Source organism: Orycteropus afer, unplaced genomic scaffold, assembly GCF_000298275.1.
Source record: "Orycteropus afer afer isolate SDZICR_OR568_19922 unplaced genomic scaffold, OryAfe1.0 scaffold00005, whole genome shotgun sequence".
Lineage (NCBI taxonomy): Eukaryota > Metazoa > Chordata > Mammalia > Tubulidentata > Orycteropodidae > Orycteropus > Orycteropus afer.
Window position 1 is genome coordinate 28,073,544 of NW_006921592.1, and position 19,773 is coordinate 28,093,316.

A 19,773-nucleotide genomic window follows, 5' to 3' on the forward strand; every position below is an offset into this window, starting at 1 on the left:
GCAGGATCGGGCAGTGTTTCGTTCTGCTGTGCATGGGGTCGCTATGAGTCGGAAACGACTCGACGGCACTTAACAACAACAACAACATTTTAAATGGTATTAATTTCCTTATTTTTTTTTCAGCAATGTTTTTGCTGTTGTAGAGGAATCCAACTGATTTTTGGATGTTGTTCTTGTATCCTGCCACAATGCTAAGTCTCTCAGTTATTTCCAGTAAATTTTTGACTGAGTCTCTTGGGTTTTCTAGGCATTGGATCATATCATCAGCATATAGGGATAGTTTGACTTCTTCATTACCAATTTGGATGGCATTGATTTCCCTTTCTTGCCTTATTGCCCTGGCTAGGACTTCCAGTACAATATTGAATAGAAGTGGTGATAGCGGGCATCCTTGTCTGGTTCCTGTTCACAAGAGGAATCGTTTCAATCTCTCTTCATTCCTCTATTCTTTGAGAATAATGCTGGCTGTTGGTTTTTCATAGATGCCCTTTATTATGTTGAGGAACGTCCCTTCTATTCCTATTTTGCTCAGAGTTTTGATCGAGAACAGGTGTTGGATTTTATCAAATGCCTTTTCTGCCTCAGTTGACATGAGCATGTGTTCTTTTTCTTTATTTATATGACATTGATTGTTTTTCTAATGTTGAACAATCCTTGCATACCTGATATAAACCCCACTTGGTCATAATGAATGATTTTCTTTATATGTTGTTGGAGTCTGTTGGCTAGGATTTTGTTGAAGATTTTTGCATCTGTATTGATGAGGGATATTGGTCTGTAGTCTTCCTTTTGAGGGATGTCTTAACCTGGTTTTGGTATCAAGGTTATGCTTGCTTCATAAAACGAGTTAGGGAGGATTCCATCCTTTTCTGTGTTTTGGAATAGTTTGAGTAAGATTGGTGTCAGTTCTTTTCTGAGTGTTTGGTAGAATTCTCTGGTGAAAACATCTGGGCCAAGACTTTTTTTGTTGGTAATTTTTTGACGACCTGTTTAATTTCTTCTTTTCTTATGGACCTGTTCAACTTTTCCACATCAGTCTGTGTTAGTTTAGATAAGTGGTGTGTTTCTAGAAATCTGTTCGTTTCTTCAGATTTTCAAATTGGTTAGAGTATAGTTCTTCATAGTATCCTCATATTTTCCTTTTTATTTCAGTTGGTTCTGTTGTGATGGCATCCATTTTATTTGTTATTCATGTTATTAGTATTCTCTCCCTCTTTTCCTTTGTTAAATTTGCCAGTGGTTTGTCAATTTTATTAATCTTTTCAAAAAACCAATTTCTGGTCTTGTTGATTTTTTCTATTGTTTTTCTATTTTCTGTTTCATTAATTTCTGCTAGAATCTTTATTATTTCCTTTCTTCTGGTGACTGTAGGCTTTTCTTGCTGTTCTTTTTCTGATTGTTCAAGATGTTGATTTTAAAGTGTTGATTTTGGCTCTTTCTTTTTTTTGGATGTGTGCATTTATTGGTATAAATTGGCTTCTGATCACTGCTTTTGCTGTGTCCCAGAGATTTTGGTATGTTGTTTTTTCATTCTTGTTTGAATCAAGGAATTTTTCAATTTGACTTTTTATTTCTTCTCTTACCCAGTCTTTCTTAAGGAGGGTGTTGTTCAGTTTCCATGTGTCTAGTCTTTTTCCATTGATCTTCCTATGTTGATTTCTAATTATGATCTGAGAAGATGCATTGCAGTATTTCAATGTTTTTAAATTTATTGCTTTATAGCCTAACATATAGTCTATTATGGAAAATGTTTTTCAGTAAAAAGAATGTGTATTGTGCTGTTGTTGAGTGAAGTGCTCATAGATGTCTATAAGGTCAAATTGGTAGATTGTATTATTTGGCTCTTCTGCATCTTTGTTGAGTTTATTTCCAGTTGTTCTGTCTATCATTGAAAGTGGTGTATTAAAGTCTCCTGCACTTGACTGGTAACCAGTAGGCTGGTGGTTCAAACCCACCAGCCACTCCTCGGAAGGAAGATAGGGCAATCTACTTCCGTAGTGATACTGCCTTGGAAACCCAAGGAAGGGTTCCTATGAGTCGGGTCTGACTCAACGGTACATAACAACAACAACAACTATGACTGTGGAGTTATCTATTGCCTTTTCAACTCTTAAAGTCTGATTTATGTATTTTGGGGCTCTTTCATTGGGTCCATAGATATGTATTATGGTTATATCTTCTTCTTCAATCTACCCTTTTAATCATTATATAATGTCCTTCCTTGTCTTGTATGGTGGTTTTGTCTTAAAGTCAATTTGATCATAAATTAATACTGCCATTCCTGCTCTCTTGACAATGTGCTCAGTCTTTTTTCTTATGAATTGAGTTTTGTTCCACATTGTTCTGCCACTCTATCCAGAATCTCTGATAATATCCTTTTAGCAAAAGAAAAACAGTCTTCTATTTCAGGATCCAATCTAGGAATGTGCATTATCTTGAGTCTTCTTTAATCTGGAAAATTCCTTAGGTTATCTTTATCTTTTGTGATTATTTTGTAGACTGTTCCTGAATTTGAGTTTGTTGTGATTGGAGCAAGGTTGTACATTTTGGGCAGAAGCACCAGAGACATGATGCTGTCCTCAGAGCATTGCAGTAGGAATATGTAGGGACCTTTTATTTTCAAGGAAATTTGACTTTTATTTTACTAAGTCATACGCTATCAGAAAAAAAAAATATTTTTCTTAAAAAAAATGCTCTTCTAATTATAAAGGTTCATATTTAATACAAGCAAAATATTTTAGACCATTTGGAAAATGCAGAAAATTATCTAATCTCATCATCTGAGATGTGATGTTCCTCTTAACCTTTTGGTCTCTTTTCTTCCTTTTTTGTACGCACAGATATATTTATATGTTCCTGCCATAATACAATGTGCAGAGTATTTTTTTCTATTCTTTCTTTTCCACTTGAAATATCATAAGTAATTTCTGCATTAGAAAGAGTGTTTGGTAAGCAGTTCTAATGGCTATATTATGATTCGTTGTTTACATATATCATAATGTAATCATTCCTTTAGTATTGGAATTTTGCTTTCAATTTTTTAGTTTATGAATAATACCTAGTAAGCAGCTTTTTATATATGTGTGAGTTTACTAGATGGAGTCCTGGAGGTGAATATCCAGTTAGGGCCTTATAACAGTGGTTCTCAGCTGGGTGGTCATGTGTCAAAATCTGGGACCTGGCATGTGCTTCAGTGCAAGGTGGGATGGGTGCTTGTAGTGTAAACTCTACTAGCACTGGTGGTGTAGGGGGTTGGATAATGGCATGTAGTGACAAATTATTCTCTTAGTATTCATTTGCTCTATCACTAACAATCTGTGAGTGCATTTCTCTTAGCACTTTCTCCAAACTTGAATAAAATTTCATGTTTGCTTATTTCATAAGTGAAAAATGTCATTACTTTACATTTCTTTGACACCTGTGTGTATCAGATGTAATTATAGAATTTGATAATCTTGAAAGATTATCAACTTCAACTCCCTCAATTTATAGATGAGGAAACAAAGACCCAGAGTTTCAGCAGTGACTCTGGTCACTGCCAGTTGACATAGATTTTTATTCCACTAAGGCAAAGCACAATTTTACTTCCCTCATTTATTCATTCATTCACCAAATATTAGTGAGCATTTAACTGTGCTCAGTCTAGACTGTGCTAATCATGGGAGTGGAAGGAGGGAGTAAAACTTCTCCTACAGCCTAGTTGGGAAGATAAGCATTTGAGCCTAACCAGAGGCATGTGCTGGGGATGTGTACAGCAGTGCAGTAAGACACAGTAGAATGCTTGCCAACCCTGCTGCCAGGCCTAGAAGAAGAAAGACACCTGTTTAGTCACCACTCTTTACCGCTTGTAGTATCTGAAATAGAAACATGCATATTTTGTAACATAGATAACACAAACTTTAATACCACATATTACTAGATGGAGTCCCTAGGTAAGGCAAATGGTTAAGCCCTTGGCTAATAATCGGAAGGTTGGAGGTTTGAGTCCTCTCTCAGATTCCTTGCAAGAAAGGGCTGGTGGTCTGAAAAATCAGCCATTGAAAACACTGTGGAGCCATTGGGTGTATGTATGATAGTTTGTTTATACATTCATCCATTAATGGGCTCTTAGGTTATTTCTGTCTTTTTGCTATTAGGAATAATGGTGCAGTGAGCATGGATGTGCACGTATGTGTTTGTGTCATGGCTCTTATTTCTGTAGGATATATACCTAGTAATGGGATTGCTAGTATACTACGCACCGTTAAAGAACAACGATGAATCTGCAAAGTACCTCATAACGTGGATGAACCTAGAGGACAGTATGCTGAGTACAATTAGTCAATCACAAAAAGACAAATGTTGTATGAGACTACTACTGTAAAAAGTCAAGAAAAAGTTTACACACAGAAAGAAAGATTCTTGAAAGGTTACTAGTGGTGGAAGGGGAAGGGACTATAAATCACTAACTACTTAGAGGGTAGACATGTATTAACTTGCATGAAGGGAAAGGCAATGTGCAACAAGAGGAAAGTCAACACAAAATGATCTAGGGAGAGGAGAATACACAAGGAGAAGCATAAGAGTTAAAGGCAGCAAAAGTGAATAGTGTTGTATACACAATCCTGCAATAACAGTAGTAACAATAATCTGCAGGTGGATACATAGATAGGCACACAAGCGAACAGGAGTGGCATGGCAAAGGGGATTATACCCACAGATATATATAGTAGAGCATACTGGGGGCAAAATGATGAGAACTTCTTAGTCCTAACCAAACACTTTGAGGGAATGAGTCTGTGGACATGAAGGCTCAGGACCAGTCTCAAGGGACTCTTAAGGTCAGTTGGTATAATAACATAGTCCATAAAGACAATGTTCTGCATCCAACTTTGGGGAGTAGCAACTGAGTCTTAAAATCCTGTGAGTAGCATTGAGGATGAGAAAGACATAGAGAGTTACATGGGCAGTACAGACAACAAATATGAACCCCTTTGCATATACAGTACTGAGTTGTCAGTGAAAGCAAACATGGGTATAGGGACGGATAGATGGGTGAATAGGCTGAACAATTGGGTGTGTCTAAATGGAGAGTGTATCCAAGATCATATATGGGGTTGGCAGACAATGGGCCTATAAGTTCATGTGAATGATCAGAATTCCCAGGTGTATAGTAGAGCTGACAAGGGGCAAGGTTATGGTCATTACTTGGTCACAGCCAGCTACCCAGAGGGACCAAGTAGTTGATCCTGCGGGCTTGGGACCATAGTCGCAGGGGACATCAAGCTCAATTGGCATAACATACTATACAAAACATTGTTCCACCTACTACTTTGGCGAGTAGTGACTGGGACCTTAAAAGGTAGGAAGCTGCCATCTAGATGCAACAACAGGTCTCTCCTCATCAAGAAGAAAGAAGAAAACCAAAATTAATGGAAACAATCAGTCCTAGCGACTGGTACACCATCCGATCTGCAACCTATACAACTATGAGACCAGAAGAACTAGATGGTGCCCAGCTACCACTGCCATCCACTTGGAAGGGATGTAGGAGATCCTACATAAAGAGGGAGAACAATGTGGTACAAAACTCAAAATTGTTTGGAGGCAAAAAAAAAAAAAGAAGGTGGGGACCAGGTTTGCTGGTCCAATAGAGCCTGGTGTAACCACTGAGACTATGGCCCCTAGCTGTCCTTCAGGTCTGGAATTGAACCCACAACTGTGGTTTCCAGCCAAACAAAGTACAGGCATGTGAGTTAAACATTTACCTCAAGTAGACAACACGCCCTGGAGAGAACAATCATGGGAGAAGGAAAGGCTGCTTATGCATAGGGAGATAGCTCAGGGTGCAGAAGAGTATGAAGGGATGGACACTGGGAGGAGGTAACTATGGGGAGGAAGTGGGAGGGGAGCTGCTGCATTGTAAATTTTGGTCAATGACATGAGACAAAGTATATGTGAACTGCTGTATGAAAAGTGAATTTACTCTGTAAATCTTCACCCAAATCGTAATAAAAAAAAAAAAAAAAAAATCCTGTGAGTAGCCATCTAAGGTGCAACTCTTGGTCTGTTCCTGCCTGGAGCAAAGAAGAATGAGGAAAATCAAAGATTTAGGAAACAGTCCAAAGGACTAATGAACCACATGAATGCCGCCCCTCCACCCATGACCCTGAGACCAGAAGAACTAGATGGTGCCTGGCTACCTGCTGCTCTGAAAGGGATCACAGTAGGAGGTCCTAGATAGAGTGGGAAAGATAGGGAACAAAAAAATCATTAAAAAAAAGACCAGGCTTAGTGTTCTGATAGATACTGGTAGAACTCCCAAGACTATGGCCCTTACACACCTTTCAAGCCTGGAACTTAACTCAACCCCTGTGGCTCAACCTTGGCAAAATGATAGGATTATAAGGTAAATGATAATAATGGGAAGGTATGCACTCATTAGAACAATGAACCATGTGTGAGCAGAGGGGCAGCATTTGCCTAGTGATAAAGCTAAGAAGGCAGGAAGGGATAGGAAACAAGAAAGGAGGGAAATAGTAAACACAGGGAGGAGGCAGGGAAAAAAAGCAGAAATAACAAAACCATATGGAGTACAGTTCTACTTTGACACATGTGGGGTTGCCATGAGTTGGGGTTGATTCCATGGCAACTTTTCCTTGTTATGTTTTCTAACTAGATATATTCAGAGTATCTCTATCAACCATCAACTTAAATTGTGGTTAAATTTTACAGTGCTGTTATTTTTAACCCTTATGTTGATGGTAATTTGGTAGATAGAGGAGTTACAGTGTGGTCTCATTCCTGACATTTTAAAACAGATAGATCTGATTATTAGTTAATTTGATGCTAATCTAATGGAGTACCTACTTTGTGCCAGGCACTAGAGATGCAAAAAGTGAAAAATAGCTTTGTCTAGTTCTCTAAGGAATACATAGCTGGAGGGGAGACAGAGCCAAATATTGTGGCCACTATCTGATCCACTGTCTATAAACCAGAAAAGTATGTGAGTTTCTGAAAGAGATTGGCCATCTGAAATGTTAGCTGGCCTTGGAGAGGAGGCAGCATTTAGGCCAAGAGGGGTTGGTTATCTAGACTGATGGAATTCCTTGAGCTTATTGTTTTTCACTGATTATTTTTGTTAAAGATTCTAAGCAGAATGAAGGTAACTGCTTGAGCTAGCAATGAGAGGCTGGTCTCTGGGCCTGAGACACTGAGAGTTTATAGCCCTTAAGCCCATTTCAGTCCACTGTGACTGATGGGCTGCTACCACTGCTCTTTCATACAACTACATCTCAGACATAAAACTACACTGCAGCCTCAGTGGGAGGGTCCACAGTCTCCAAGACTTCCCCTCCCCCCCGCCATGATCTTTGTGAGGCTCTTCCATCTCTGAAGTTTCAAACTCTGTGAGCCCCATTCCTACTACTGTAACCCAGGACAGGAAGGGGCTGAGGGCTAGTGTGTTCCTGTATCCTAGCTGGAGTTCTGAGCTCAGTGTGTCAGGTCCAGAGGTTGGCTGTATCATGTAATCTGAGAGTGTAACTGATTTTTCTTTGTTGTTGTTGTTGTTGTTATGTGCCCTCTAGTCAGCCCCAACTCATAGTAACCCCTCCTTGGGTTGCAGAGGCAGTATCACTACAGAAGTAGATTGCCCAACCTTCCTTCCAAGGAGTGGCTGGTGGGTTTGAACCGCCAGCCTTCTGGTTAGCAGTCAAATGCCTTAGGCGCTATGCTACCAGAGCTCCTTTCTTTAGAGTTGTAAATAATGAACTTAAGTGAACTTCTGGAATACTTAAAGTCTGCCTTTTTCTGGATACATTTTGGCTATACCTTTCTGCAGTTCACTGCTAATCATTTAAAATTATTTCCAAGTCTAGAAGAATTACTTTCCCAGATGTTTATACATTGATAGCAGTTTTAGCCAGGGCTTTGAACTGTTTCAGCCTAGTTCTGCCATGGCCATGGAAGCAACATCAGAACAGACCCGAATTTTTAAAATGTGGGTGAACTGGAACAGTAACTGGAACGGGAAAAATTTGGGGTCTCAACACTGCTAGAACTTAATCTCCCTCATAGGGCAACATATGCATTGCAGAGTAAGCACATCTCTTGCCTGCACAGTGGGAAACAGCAGCACCTAGCTCAGAGATGGCAGCCTGCCACGTCACTTTGAATGTGCGTTGTTTTCTGCAGTTTCACCAATAACGATTCTTCTGCACCAGGTTCACATTCCAGGGCTTTAATCTGTAATCTTTTCCATTCCAGTTATTGTTTCTATTCACTCAAATTTTAAAAATTGAAGTCTCTTCCAGTTTTACTTTGTTAGCTGTGAGTGCACTGGTTGGAATTGGGTTGAAGCCCTGGTTTTAACGTAATAAGTTTTTCCATTCACTTCATTGGTAGTAAAATTAGGAGCTAGTGATAGGAAGATGATTAATCTAAAGGTTTTTAATCAGCATTTGTCCATGCTTTTGATAAATGAGAAAACAATACCTTTATGTCTTCATTACTAGACTATCACTCTGCTGAGGGCTGCTGTATCCTTAGGATCATACAGGAGGCCTGGCAACTAATAGGCTACATCAAATATTTATTAGATTAAATCAAAACAAGTCACAAAATACATGATTTGATTACACCTATGTACAGATGTGGAGTTCAATTAGCATTCAGCTACTAACCAGAAGGTCAGATTTGAAACCCACCAGCCACTCTGCCAGAGAAGAGATGAGGCTGTCTGCTTCTATAAAGATTTACAGCCTTGGAAACCCTATGGGGCAATCCTACTTTGTCCTATAGGGTTTCTGTGAGTCAGAATTGATTTGATGGTAGTGGGTTTGGGTGGGTTATGTAGTTATGTACGAATGGGAGTCCCTGGCTTGTACAAATAGCTTACACACTCAGCTGCTAACTGAATGGTTGATGGTTCAAGTCCACCAAGAAATACTTTGAAAGAAAGGCTTGATGATCTACTTTCTGAAAAATCAGCATGAAAAACCTAAGCGAACAATTCTACTATGACACATTTGGGGGTACCATGAGTTGGAATTGACTCATTGGCAACTGATTGGTTATGTCTAAATAATTTAGTCAGGAGAAAAATCCAGGAAGGAAATATACCTGTGTATTGACAGTTGTGATTAGGTGGATTGAACTCTGAGTAATTGCACTTGAGTGCTAACCAGAAGGTCCAGTTCAAACCTGCCAGCTGCTTCATGGAAGGAAGATGGGGTGATCTACTTCCATAAAGATTTACAGCCTCAGAAACTCAGTGGGGGTCTCTATGAGTCAGAAATGACTTGATGTCAGTGAGTTTTCTTTTTTTGGTTTCTTCTTCAAGAGCTGGGGCTTTGGAAGTTGCATTCTCATTGGACTGCTAAATGACTTGTGCAAGTTACTTAACCTCTTTGGGCTCAGTTTCTTTATCCATAAAACAGATACTCTTGTGTCTTTATTAGGATTATTGTGGAAGAGTGGATTACAAGTATATACAGAGAGAGCAGAACACTTGGGTCAAGTACTATTTTTCTTTTAGTTATGAGTTCATCACAGATTAAGCTTCCTTAGTATAGAGTTCTTTAGTCCTTCCCACCTTTTAAACAAAGAAGATATGTATAATGAAGGTATTACAAAGAAGTTATTGAGAATGTATTTAATTGGATAGAAAGAGAGAAACTGTGGAGTATATAAAAAGCAGGTTGTTGTTGTTATGTGCTGTCAAGTCAGACCCGACTCATAGCGACCCCTCCTTGGGTTTCCGAGGCAATATCACTACGGAAGTAGCTTGCCCACCCTTCCTTCCGGAAGTAGATTGCCCAACCTTCCTTCCGAGGAGCGGCTGGTGAGTTTGAACCACCAGCCTTCTGGTTAGTAGTCAGGTGCCTTAGGCACTACGCTAGGGATTAAAATGCAGCAGAACATTCAAGGGGATGATTCTAGTTGGTTTCAATCACGACTATAAAAACTAAAAACTATTGTACTTTTTGGTGAATTTAGTATCTTGGCAGTAGTTGATCTGGACTTAACGTAATTTAGGCTCTCTCTTAACTACTGGAATTGTTTTTCATGTATGTTTTGCTCTTCATTTTATCTAACATTTTAGGAAGACATTTTTCTTTCTTTCTTTTTTTTTTTTTTTTTTTGAGGGACATTTGCAAACTTCCTCTACTGGAAATGTGTTTTTTTTTTTTTTTTTAATTTTTATCATGATTTGGGTGAAAGTTTATAGAGCAAATTCTTTTTCCATACAGCAGTTCATAAACATTTTGTCTGATGACATTGACTGCAATTCCTCATAGTGTAACATCTCTCTTCCCACTTCCTCCCCATGGTTACCTCTTCCCTGTGTCCTTCCCTCTCATGCACTCCCACCCTCACACCTGGCTGTCTCCTTGTGCAAACACTGTCCTTCTGTTCTCCCATGATTGATTGCTCCAAGGAGTGTATTTATCTGATGTAAATGTTCATCCTGTATGCCTGTCTGTTGTTTGGCTGGAAGCCACAGGAGTGAGTTCAATTCTAGACCTTAAGGGTAGCTAGGAGCTGTAGTCTCAGGGGTCTCACCAGCCTCTATCAGATGAGCAAAGCTCGTCTTTTTTTTTTTAATGATTTTGAGTTTTTTCCACATTGTTCTCCCATTCTATCCAGGATTTCCTGCACTGATCCCCCTTCGAGTGTTTGACAGTAGTTGCTGGGCACCATCTAGTTCTTCTGGTCTCATGGTCATATAGGCTAAGGATTGCATGGTCTAGTCCCTGGGAGTAATTGTCTCTCTGTGTCTTTGGTTTTCTTTGTTCTTCTTTGCTCTGGTTGAGGAGAGACCCATCATTGCATCTAGATGGCTGCTTGCAAGCTTTTAATGTCCCAGTCACCACTCACCAAAAGTAGGATGTAGAACAATGTTTTTGTGTAGTATGTTATGCCAGTTGAGCTTGATGTCCCCTGCAACCATGGTCCTAGGAAGACTTTTTTCCTTTTATGGCCCTGTTCAGGTTCCTGTTTAAGAATTGAGTTACTTTTCTCCTGTCATTTTACAGCTCTGCTTTAGATATTTAGTGTAATTTAAATGAGTTCTTATTAAAATGTCTATTTAAAAACTTGGTTTTGATGTGGGGAGGTGAGATACAGAGAAGGCAGCTGAGTATTTAGTATTGTGCTTCTCACAAGAGACTGGCATGGAGTTGATGGATACTTCTATATTTCTTCATCTTTTTGATTAAAGAAAATTGTGAATTTTACATCTTTTTACCCATTATCATATAGATTTTATTATAATATTTTTGGCCATAGAATTAGAATGGGATATACTTCTACTGGCTTTTGAGCCATTAATGCCACTAGATTTCTTGATATCAAGATCTCTACTAAATAAATAATTTGTTATTGCTTAAGTGTCTTTAAAAGGCTTAACAAATTTAAAAAAATATAATTTATGTAATTAAAGTAGGATTATAATAATGAAGAAGAGAGAGTCCTTTCCACAGGAGCTTAAAGTCTAGTGGGGACAAAGATGAGTCTACATAAAGAAGATTAGTGACAGAAACAAGGCCATGGGTGTGCAGAGAGGTAGATGGGCACATGCCCTAATCCAGTGGTTAGATTGGCAGGGAAGGAGAGAGGAGAGAGATGAGGTTCAGGGTCCTGGTTTGGATACTGTGTCATTCTCTAAGTAGGGGCCATTGGAGGAAGAAGAGGGTCAGTAATGGTCATTGTTCCTGTGGGGCCTTGGGGTATCTGGATGGAAATGTCCAGGAAGTCACTGGCTTTGTACCCTGGAATCAGAGAGATCTAAGGAACAAGCATCATTAGCACAGAAATGAGGGGGATGTGTGCAGTGGAAGGAGCTCTGGTGGCACAGTGCCTAAGGCATTTGACTGCTATCCAGAAGTTTGGTGGTTCAAACCCACCAGCCACTCTGCAGAAGGAAGACTGGATAATCTACTTCTGTAAAGATTTACTGCCTTAGAAACCCAATAGGGGTCGCTATGAGTTGGAATCGACTGAGTGGCAGTGATTTTGGTTTTTTTGGGGGTGTGCAGTGGAACAAGAAGATGGGAGTGCCGACACATACAAGGACAAACAGGTAGAAGAAAGAGCCAAGGAGGCAGCTCTTTGTTACAGAGCACCAAGATACATTGTCACATGAAAAAGGCATGGTGTGTATGGAAAAGAATAGCAATGTGGTGGCACAACATGAAAAATGTAATCAATACTATTGAATTGTAAATGTGGAAGCTGTATTGGTGTTTTGGTGTGTATATTTTCACCACAATGAAAAAAAAAAGGCAAAGTACAGAATTTTTCCCTTTTAAAGAGTCTGCAAAGCTTGTAAGTGACTGCCTCTGAAAAGGAGAATTGGGTAGTTGAATTTTCTACCATATTTGGGGATTACCTATTCCAAGAATTTTTATTTTTAAAAGAATAAGCAGTTAAATTGAAGCCAGAAAGATCAGAGGAAAATTAGTAGCCAGCAGTGTCAAGTGATGCTGAAGGTCAAATGACATAAAGATAAGAGGTGCTATTTTAGTAATAAGGAGGGCTTCATCTGTTCGTGAAAGTTTATGTGTAGTAATGGTGGTAGAAGTCAGACCACAACAGATTACTGTTTTCAGTCCTAAATGTCAGCAGTTAGGTTTGTCTATGAATGTGTGTGAGAGAGAGGTTTGGGAGGGAGGATACTTTGAAGTTTAACCATTTTTCTTAATATATAAAATGTTCTCAATTTAACTTAAAGCTTGCAATATTAGAACTTGAATGAACCCTGTCTAACCTCCTTGCTTTATAAATGAGGAAATGAGGTCTAGAGAGAAGGGGATGCCGCACTGGGATTAGTACAAGGCCCAGCCAGGACCTGCTTCTCTGTGCCAGCTCCACCTCCTAGCAGCTGTGTGACCTTTGGCAACTTACCTAACCCCTCTATGCCTATTTCCTCATCTGTAAAATGGGAGTGATAGTTGTATATTATGGTTTATTATGATTATTGATGTATGTAAAGTGCTCAGAACAATGCCAGGTACAGTATTTGCTCAGGAAAGATTGTTGTTGTTGTTGTTATGTGCCGTCGAGTCGGCCCCGACTCATAGCGACCCCTCCTTGGGTTTCCGAGGCAGTATCACTACGGAAGTAGGATTGCCCAACCTTCCTTCCGAGGAGTGGCTGGTGGGTTTGAACTGCCAGCCGTCTGGTTAGCAGGCAAGTGTCTTAGCCACTATGCAGGAAAGATTAGCTGTTAATTTCTTACTCAAGCTACTGTTCTTTCCAATATGCTATTGCCATAATGTCTCTAGAATTTATTTCTTAGTAAAAGCCTTAGACCTTTACTCCAATTTACTGCTTTTTATTCTACCTCTTTCTCCTTAGACCAGTTGACAGGTTTGATCGAGACCGACCCCTGAGAGGACGAGGAGGTGCAAGAGGGGGAGTGCGAAGCAGAGGGAGAGGTGGTCCCATGAACAGAGCTTTCGATGGTTTTGACCAGAGAGGGAAACGTGAATTTGAAAGATATGGTGGGAATGATAAAATGTAAGTTTCTTTGTAACACCATTTTCACTTGAAGATTTTGGTAATACATGGTAAGAATCTGTTATATGCTTTTAAGCATACTTGACTTTATATTAGTATGCTGATGTTATGAGAGTCTAATCCTAGGGCAACTTTTTTGATAAGCTTGTTCTGATTTGGATGCTTATGGGAGACTTGTTTCCAGCTTAAAGGATATTCTTTCTTTCTCCAGAGCTATCAGAACTGAAGACAACATGGGTGGTTCTGGAATTCGCAGCTGGGCATCCAGTAAGGATACCAGGTATGGTGCAAAGGTGTGCCCTTTGTGAGCCTACGGCCATACAGAATACTCTGGATCTTTTATGCTTTTCTTAGAAATGATGACCTCAGTGTCATGCTTAAGGAAATACTGATTTTAGGCTTTGTTTAGTGAATAACTTTTTAAAACAGCTTTGTTTTGTTGCATTATATGTTGAATTGCTTTTAAAATTCTAATTTTATCTTATTTTAACCAAACAAATATGTGGCAGGTGACCACATCTGCTAGTGTCCCATGTACATGGTGCTGCCTGGGAATGCCTTTGAAATTCCTGGCATTCTGCTTAGTGGATTATTTTATGGGATTTTTTTTTTTAACCTTTTAAAGTTCTTCTTCAAAGATACACTGTATCTTGATTTTATAAATTCATTTGCAGATTGAAGCTCAGGTCAGATTTTACCTGTGCTTCAAATGTGACATTTTTTGAGGCTTCCAGGTGCCTAAAATCTGGCCAGTTTTGCAAGTTTGAGTACGTCTTCTCTCTGTTCTGTCATTTCACAGCTGTGGGAACAATGTCTTTCTAGCGACTGCAGAGGCTTAGATAGGAAGCACTACAAGGGCCCTATCAGGTTTCCCAGAGGACAGGGTGCATGGCAGGCTTTCGGAAGTACGAGGGCTTGCGGGACCTACTTCTGCTTTGCTACTTTTGAAGAATATAAACAAAAACTTTGCCATTCAGCATTTTTATACATGCACAATTCAGTGACATTACTTTTATCATGTTGTGCAACCATTACCACTATGCATTTCCAAAGTTTTCCATCAACTTTATCAGAAGCTCAGTGCCTTCCAAGCAATAAGTCTCTTTTCTCTTTCCTGCCTGCCCTTGGTAATCACTAGTAATGTTTGGTCTCTGTACATTTAACCATTCTAGATACTTCATCTAGGTGGAATCATAGAATATTTGTCCTTTTATGGCTAACTTATTCAATTAGCATAATGTTTTCAAGGTTCATCCATGTCATAGCATGATGAAGACTTCATTTATTTTTATGGCTGAGTAATATAATCTATCATATGTATCTTCCACATTTTGTCTATTGAGTCATCTGTTGATGAACATTTAAGTTGTTTCTATCTTCTGGCTATTGTGAAAGGAATATAAGCTTTTTACATAAACTTTTTTTTAAAAGTTGTTTTCTTGAAAGTTATATCTATAAAATAACATCACATGTAATAACTGATTTGCTACTTTTGCACACCTGTGTTGTCCTTGAAAAGAAGAAGAGATGTGCTGAGTGTCTCTCTGTTTGGAGTGTGTGGTGGTTAGGTTTGTATGTCAACTTGGCTGGGCCTGATTGAGTGGCTGGGCACCTGGTCATAGTTATTCCCCATGATGAGACTGGTAATTAACTCCATGGTGGAATCTATTGGAGTAGTTGGTGGTCTGCTTCCCGTATATAAGAAACAGCTTTGGGAATGCTCTCTAGCTTAAGGCACGCTTGTACCCTGCATGTAGCTGTGTTGTTGTTCAGCAGCCTGCCATGTTCTGCCAACCTGGGGACTTTCAATGAACTTGAATTAATGGCTTGCCGTGTAGTTTGGTAACATCAGGACTATGCCTTTTTACTTGTCAACCTTGGGCTTGTCAGTCTTGGCAGCCAGAAACTGTCTGAGTGAAAAAAAGCCTCTAGCTTCAATGGGCCGGGAGCGGGAGGCAGAGCTGAAGCCAAGGTTGAGGGACTTTCACCCAGCCCTTAGAGCCTGGCACTTTGAACTCGGACTTAAAGCCTCCAAACTGTGAGAGAATAAACTCCTGTTTGTTCAAGCCATCCCCTTTGTGGTATTTTCTGTTAGAGAAGCACAGAGATAACCAAAACAGAGTGCCACAAGGTCTCTATTACAAATCTTGTGTTATTGTACTTTAATAATATAAACAAAATAGTACAAACCCAAGACAAGCCCACTGCCATCGTGTCAATTCTGACTCATAGCAACCCCCAGTGGGTTTCCAAGGGAGTAAATCTTTCTGGAAGTAGATTGCTCAGTCTTCCTTCCATGGAGTGGCTGGTAGGTTTGAACCACCAACCTTTTGGTTAGCAGTCAGATGCCTTAGGTACTATGCTACCAGAGCTCCTTCAGAATAGTACAAGCACCTTCTAAATCATGATTTACTGCCTTACTTGATACACTCCATTTTAGTTTTCATTTGTATCTAAAATCATTTTGGCTCCAAGTGGTTCCTTACTCTAAGGGGCCTATGTTGAACTTGGAAGGTACTCCTGATGGACTGTCATATAGCAATGTGAAAATGACTCCCACTGCATTGCACACATTTTGAGTTGTCTTATGAGTTATAAAGTCAGAATTCATAGGTGGTAAAAATTTGTAATTGAACAATTTTCTTAGGATAAGATTTTCATGTTTTATTTAATTAGAGATTTGGATTTAACATCATGAAAATAATGTAGTGCAGTGAGGTTTTGTGCCACTTTGGATTCGAGGAAAAAAAACAAAACTAGGTGAACCCAACACAAGAAGTGACTATGTCCGTACCTGGTGAGGGCCAAGTGCTGGCACAGGGCTTTGTAGAAGTGAGAGTTTTGCTATTGGGTTTTGCTTGTGTTCCTGCTTGAATGTGTTGGCAGTGATAACTGCGTGTATGGGCAAGAGGATTTCAAAATGGTGTGACTGAGCCATTTCCAATATTTTGATATTCTTCAACAGTTTGACAGTGAATGTGCTGAAAATGGAATTTTTTTTCCATCTGTGGTAATTACGGAAGTATAACATCTGATAATATTTTCCTGTTACCAGTCGGAATAGAAAGCCATGAATAACCTTTTCAGTAATGCTGCCTTCCAGTTTTTATTGTGAAGAGCATGAGTTTTACTGTCGTTAATCAAGCAATATTTGATTAAAACTTGTTCACTGTCAGAGATTGGTTAAGTGTGAAGTCTGATTAAATCTGCTTGAAGACCAAAGGCTTCACGTGTTTAACATCATTTTATGGAACATACTTGTCCAAAGAGCATCCTCTGCATTAGTATATAAAAAGTCAAAATACAGGCATGGATCCTGGTGCATCTTTCTTCTTTATAAATCCAACATCAAGACTTACTTTAAACAAAATCACATAATATGCCAGAATAGATTGTTGTTGTTGTTATTTGCCATCGAGTTGGCCCCGACTCCTAGTGACCCCTCCTTGGGTTTCCAAGGCAGTTATCACTACGGAAGTAGGATTGCCCAACCTTCCTTCCGAGGAGTGACTGGTGGGTTTGAACCGCCAGCCTCCTGGTTAGCAGTCAAGTGCCTTAGGCACTATGCTACCAGAGCTCCTCCAGAATAGATTATTGTTGCTAATTTTGAAATTTACTTGTTTTCTAGGTTTGGTTTTGTGGACCTGTAAGAGCTGTAAGCAGACTAGTTTTATGTTTATTCATAAAATGATTTAGATCAATAGAGATTGGCAATCTATGATTTTTTTTTTTTAATAGATTGTCAAATGTGAGAAATGCTGGTTTTACAGTCTTCTTGTTTTGTATTCCTTCTATTTTTTCCTCCTAGTTCTTCGTCACCATTTTATGATTAATTAATTGTTGAAGGCTATGTACTGTCAGTAAACCTATGTTATTTTACCCTCTTGGTTTATTAACAGAGCCAGGGAGTAAAGAAAAAGTTTGGATAATTAATTCAGCACTTCTGCTAGATTTTCAGAGTACTGAACGCTAAAGAAAATCTTGGGTCCCCACTGAAGTCAAGGCTAATGTACACATGCTGGCCCATTTATGATGGGAGCAGCTACTGGGCAAACTAGCAAGTGCATTATCTAATGTGAGATTTTATTTTTTTAGTAAAAGTTACTCATATTTTGTGTTAAAAATTGAGTTTTTAAAAATGTTGATCATAATATCTTTGAGTTAAGAATATATCAATTATTTAAATGTAAAAAAGTTTGTTCTGTTGTTGTAGTTCAATTTCTATTTACTATTTTTAAAATTAACTTACTATTAAAACCTTCACTGAAACTTCTTGAATTTGGAAAAAGTATATAGACTATGAAATATTTCTAATGGATATATTTCTATTGACTAATTTTAGTATTTTCCTGAAAATGAAATTTCTTTTCCTGGGACTTTTTTTCAAAAAAAGTACTGATCTGATAGGATTAATGTTAACATGAAAAGGAAAAATTGAGATCATGTACATTAAAATTCAGATGATTTCTCATTGTGTTGTGATTTTCAATCTGTAGATTGTGTATTTAGACATTATGGTATATAAATCAATGCCTGTTTCAAAGCTTGGTTTTCTGAAATAGTCATCAGCTTGTTTATAATCATATACATTGTTTTTATTTTCTTACATTTTCTGAAAATTTGATATGGTGTATTCTTATTTCTAATGTCCTGTAAAACTTGTTGTGTGAGAATTTTTATGGCTCCTCTTAAATTTTGGAATTCCATATGATAATACTTCCATAGAGATACTGCCTCAGAAGACCAAGGAGGGGTCGCTATGTGCTGAATCTACTCGACGGCAGTGTTTGGTTTTGTTTGGTGTGATAATAAGGGTTTTGAACAGCCAATTTTCTTGGCTGTTTACAGTATGTTCTTAAATTTAGACAACTCACGGAAACTTCTGTTTCTCAAAGTACTTTTCACATTTTGGGAAATAATTTATATATGGAGAAGCTATTTAGGCTATTTTCTCATTTTCATTTTGATGTGGGTACATGTATGGTGTATCTAGTTCCTTGAAGGATATTTACTTAATAAAAATCACATTAATTTTTTTTTTTTCTGTATTACATACATACAGGCGTTGATATGAGCATATTTGTATGACTGGAAAGTTCTTGCTGTTTTTCAGTGATATGGAGCAGATGGCATCAATGGAGGAGACCACAGCAGTTGAAGATCCCCAGGGCAGCCAGGAAGGGGAATCTCTAGACAAGTAGGATCTTTTCTTTACTTTACCTGTTGGGTTATTGGTCTTTTTCTTAAGTATTCCTGGGAGTGCTTTGCTGAGCTCTGCAAATCTCACCCAGGGCAGGCTGAGTCCTGTAAATTTTTTATTTTACTTATTTTGTTGTTATTGAGAATATACACAGGAAAACATAGAGTTTGAAGGTTAAACCCTTTGTCGTATCGCAGAAATCCCTGGGTGGCACAAACATTTACGTGCTCAGACTCTAACTAAAAAGTTAGTTGTCTGAGTCTACCCAGAGGTGCCTTTGGAAAAAAGTCCTGGAAATCTGCTTCCAAAAAACCAGTCATTGAAAACTCTATGGAGTTTTTCTAGTCTGACACACATGGGGTCACCATCAGTCAAAACTGACCCAATGGTAACTAGTTTGATTTCTGTGGTTGGTTGAGTGGTCTGTTGGGCATATCACGTGTGATCTTCCTAATGTATTAACAACTGATAATTAATAATTAGTTCAGATAATCCAATTAATGGCTAATTAATGAGCTGAATCCAAGTATTCTTCTCTCTGCCCACAACATATTTTCTGTTTAGCAGCTAGTATGGCTCTCTGCAGGAACTCTGCTAGCATAGTGCCTAAGGCACTTGACTGCTAACCAGAAGGCTGGTGTTTCAAACCCACCAGTCTCCTTGGAAGGAAGATGAGGCAATCTACTTCCATAGTGATACTGCCTCGGAAACCCAAGGAGGAGTCACTATGAGTCGGGTCCTACTCGATGGCATATAACAACAACAACAACAATGGCTCCCTGCACTATCACTGGTCTCTCTTATCAGGACCTCTGGACTCTTATCTTTTTTTATGGTTTCACAAGCCCTGCTTCCTCTTCTTTCTTCAGACATCTTCTGTCTCTGGTCCATCTCTAGCATCCCTGCCAAGTCCTTAAATCTTTCCCCTTTGGGCTGTTGCTTTTACCTGGCTGGCAAAAACTGCATACTGCAGGATGCCCAACATCCTGCCTTCTCTCTTCCTACATCCACAAGCTGAGCTCTGCAGGTCTCACCCAGGGAAGGTTGAGTCCTGTAAAAAAAAAAAAAAA

General features: G+C 38.9%; 1 protein-coding gene across 1 annotated transcript in view; it reads left to right on the top strand.

Annotated features, from left to right (window-relative positions):
- Window positions 1–19,773, top strand: part of HABP4 (hyaluronan binding protein 4) — a 91,192-nt gene that overhangs the window by 18,810 nt on the left and 52,609 nt on the right. Inside the window, exons 3-5 of the mRNA XM_007939861.1 lie at window positions 13,342–13,503; window positions 13,715–13,783; window positions 18,617–18,700. Of these exons, the coding sequence (XP_007938052.1) occupies window positions 13,342–13,503; window positions 13,715–13,783; window positions 18,617–18,700 (315 nt within the window). The remainder of the gene's footprint in view (window positions 1–13,341; window positions 13,504–13,714; window positions 13,784–18,616; window positions 18,701–19,773) is intronic.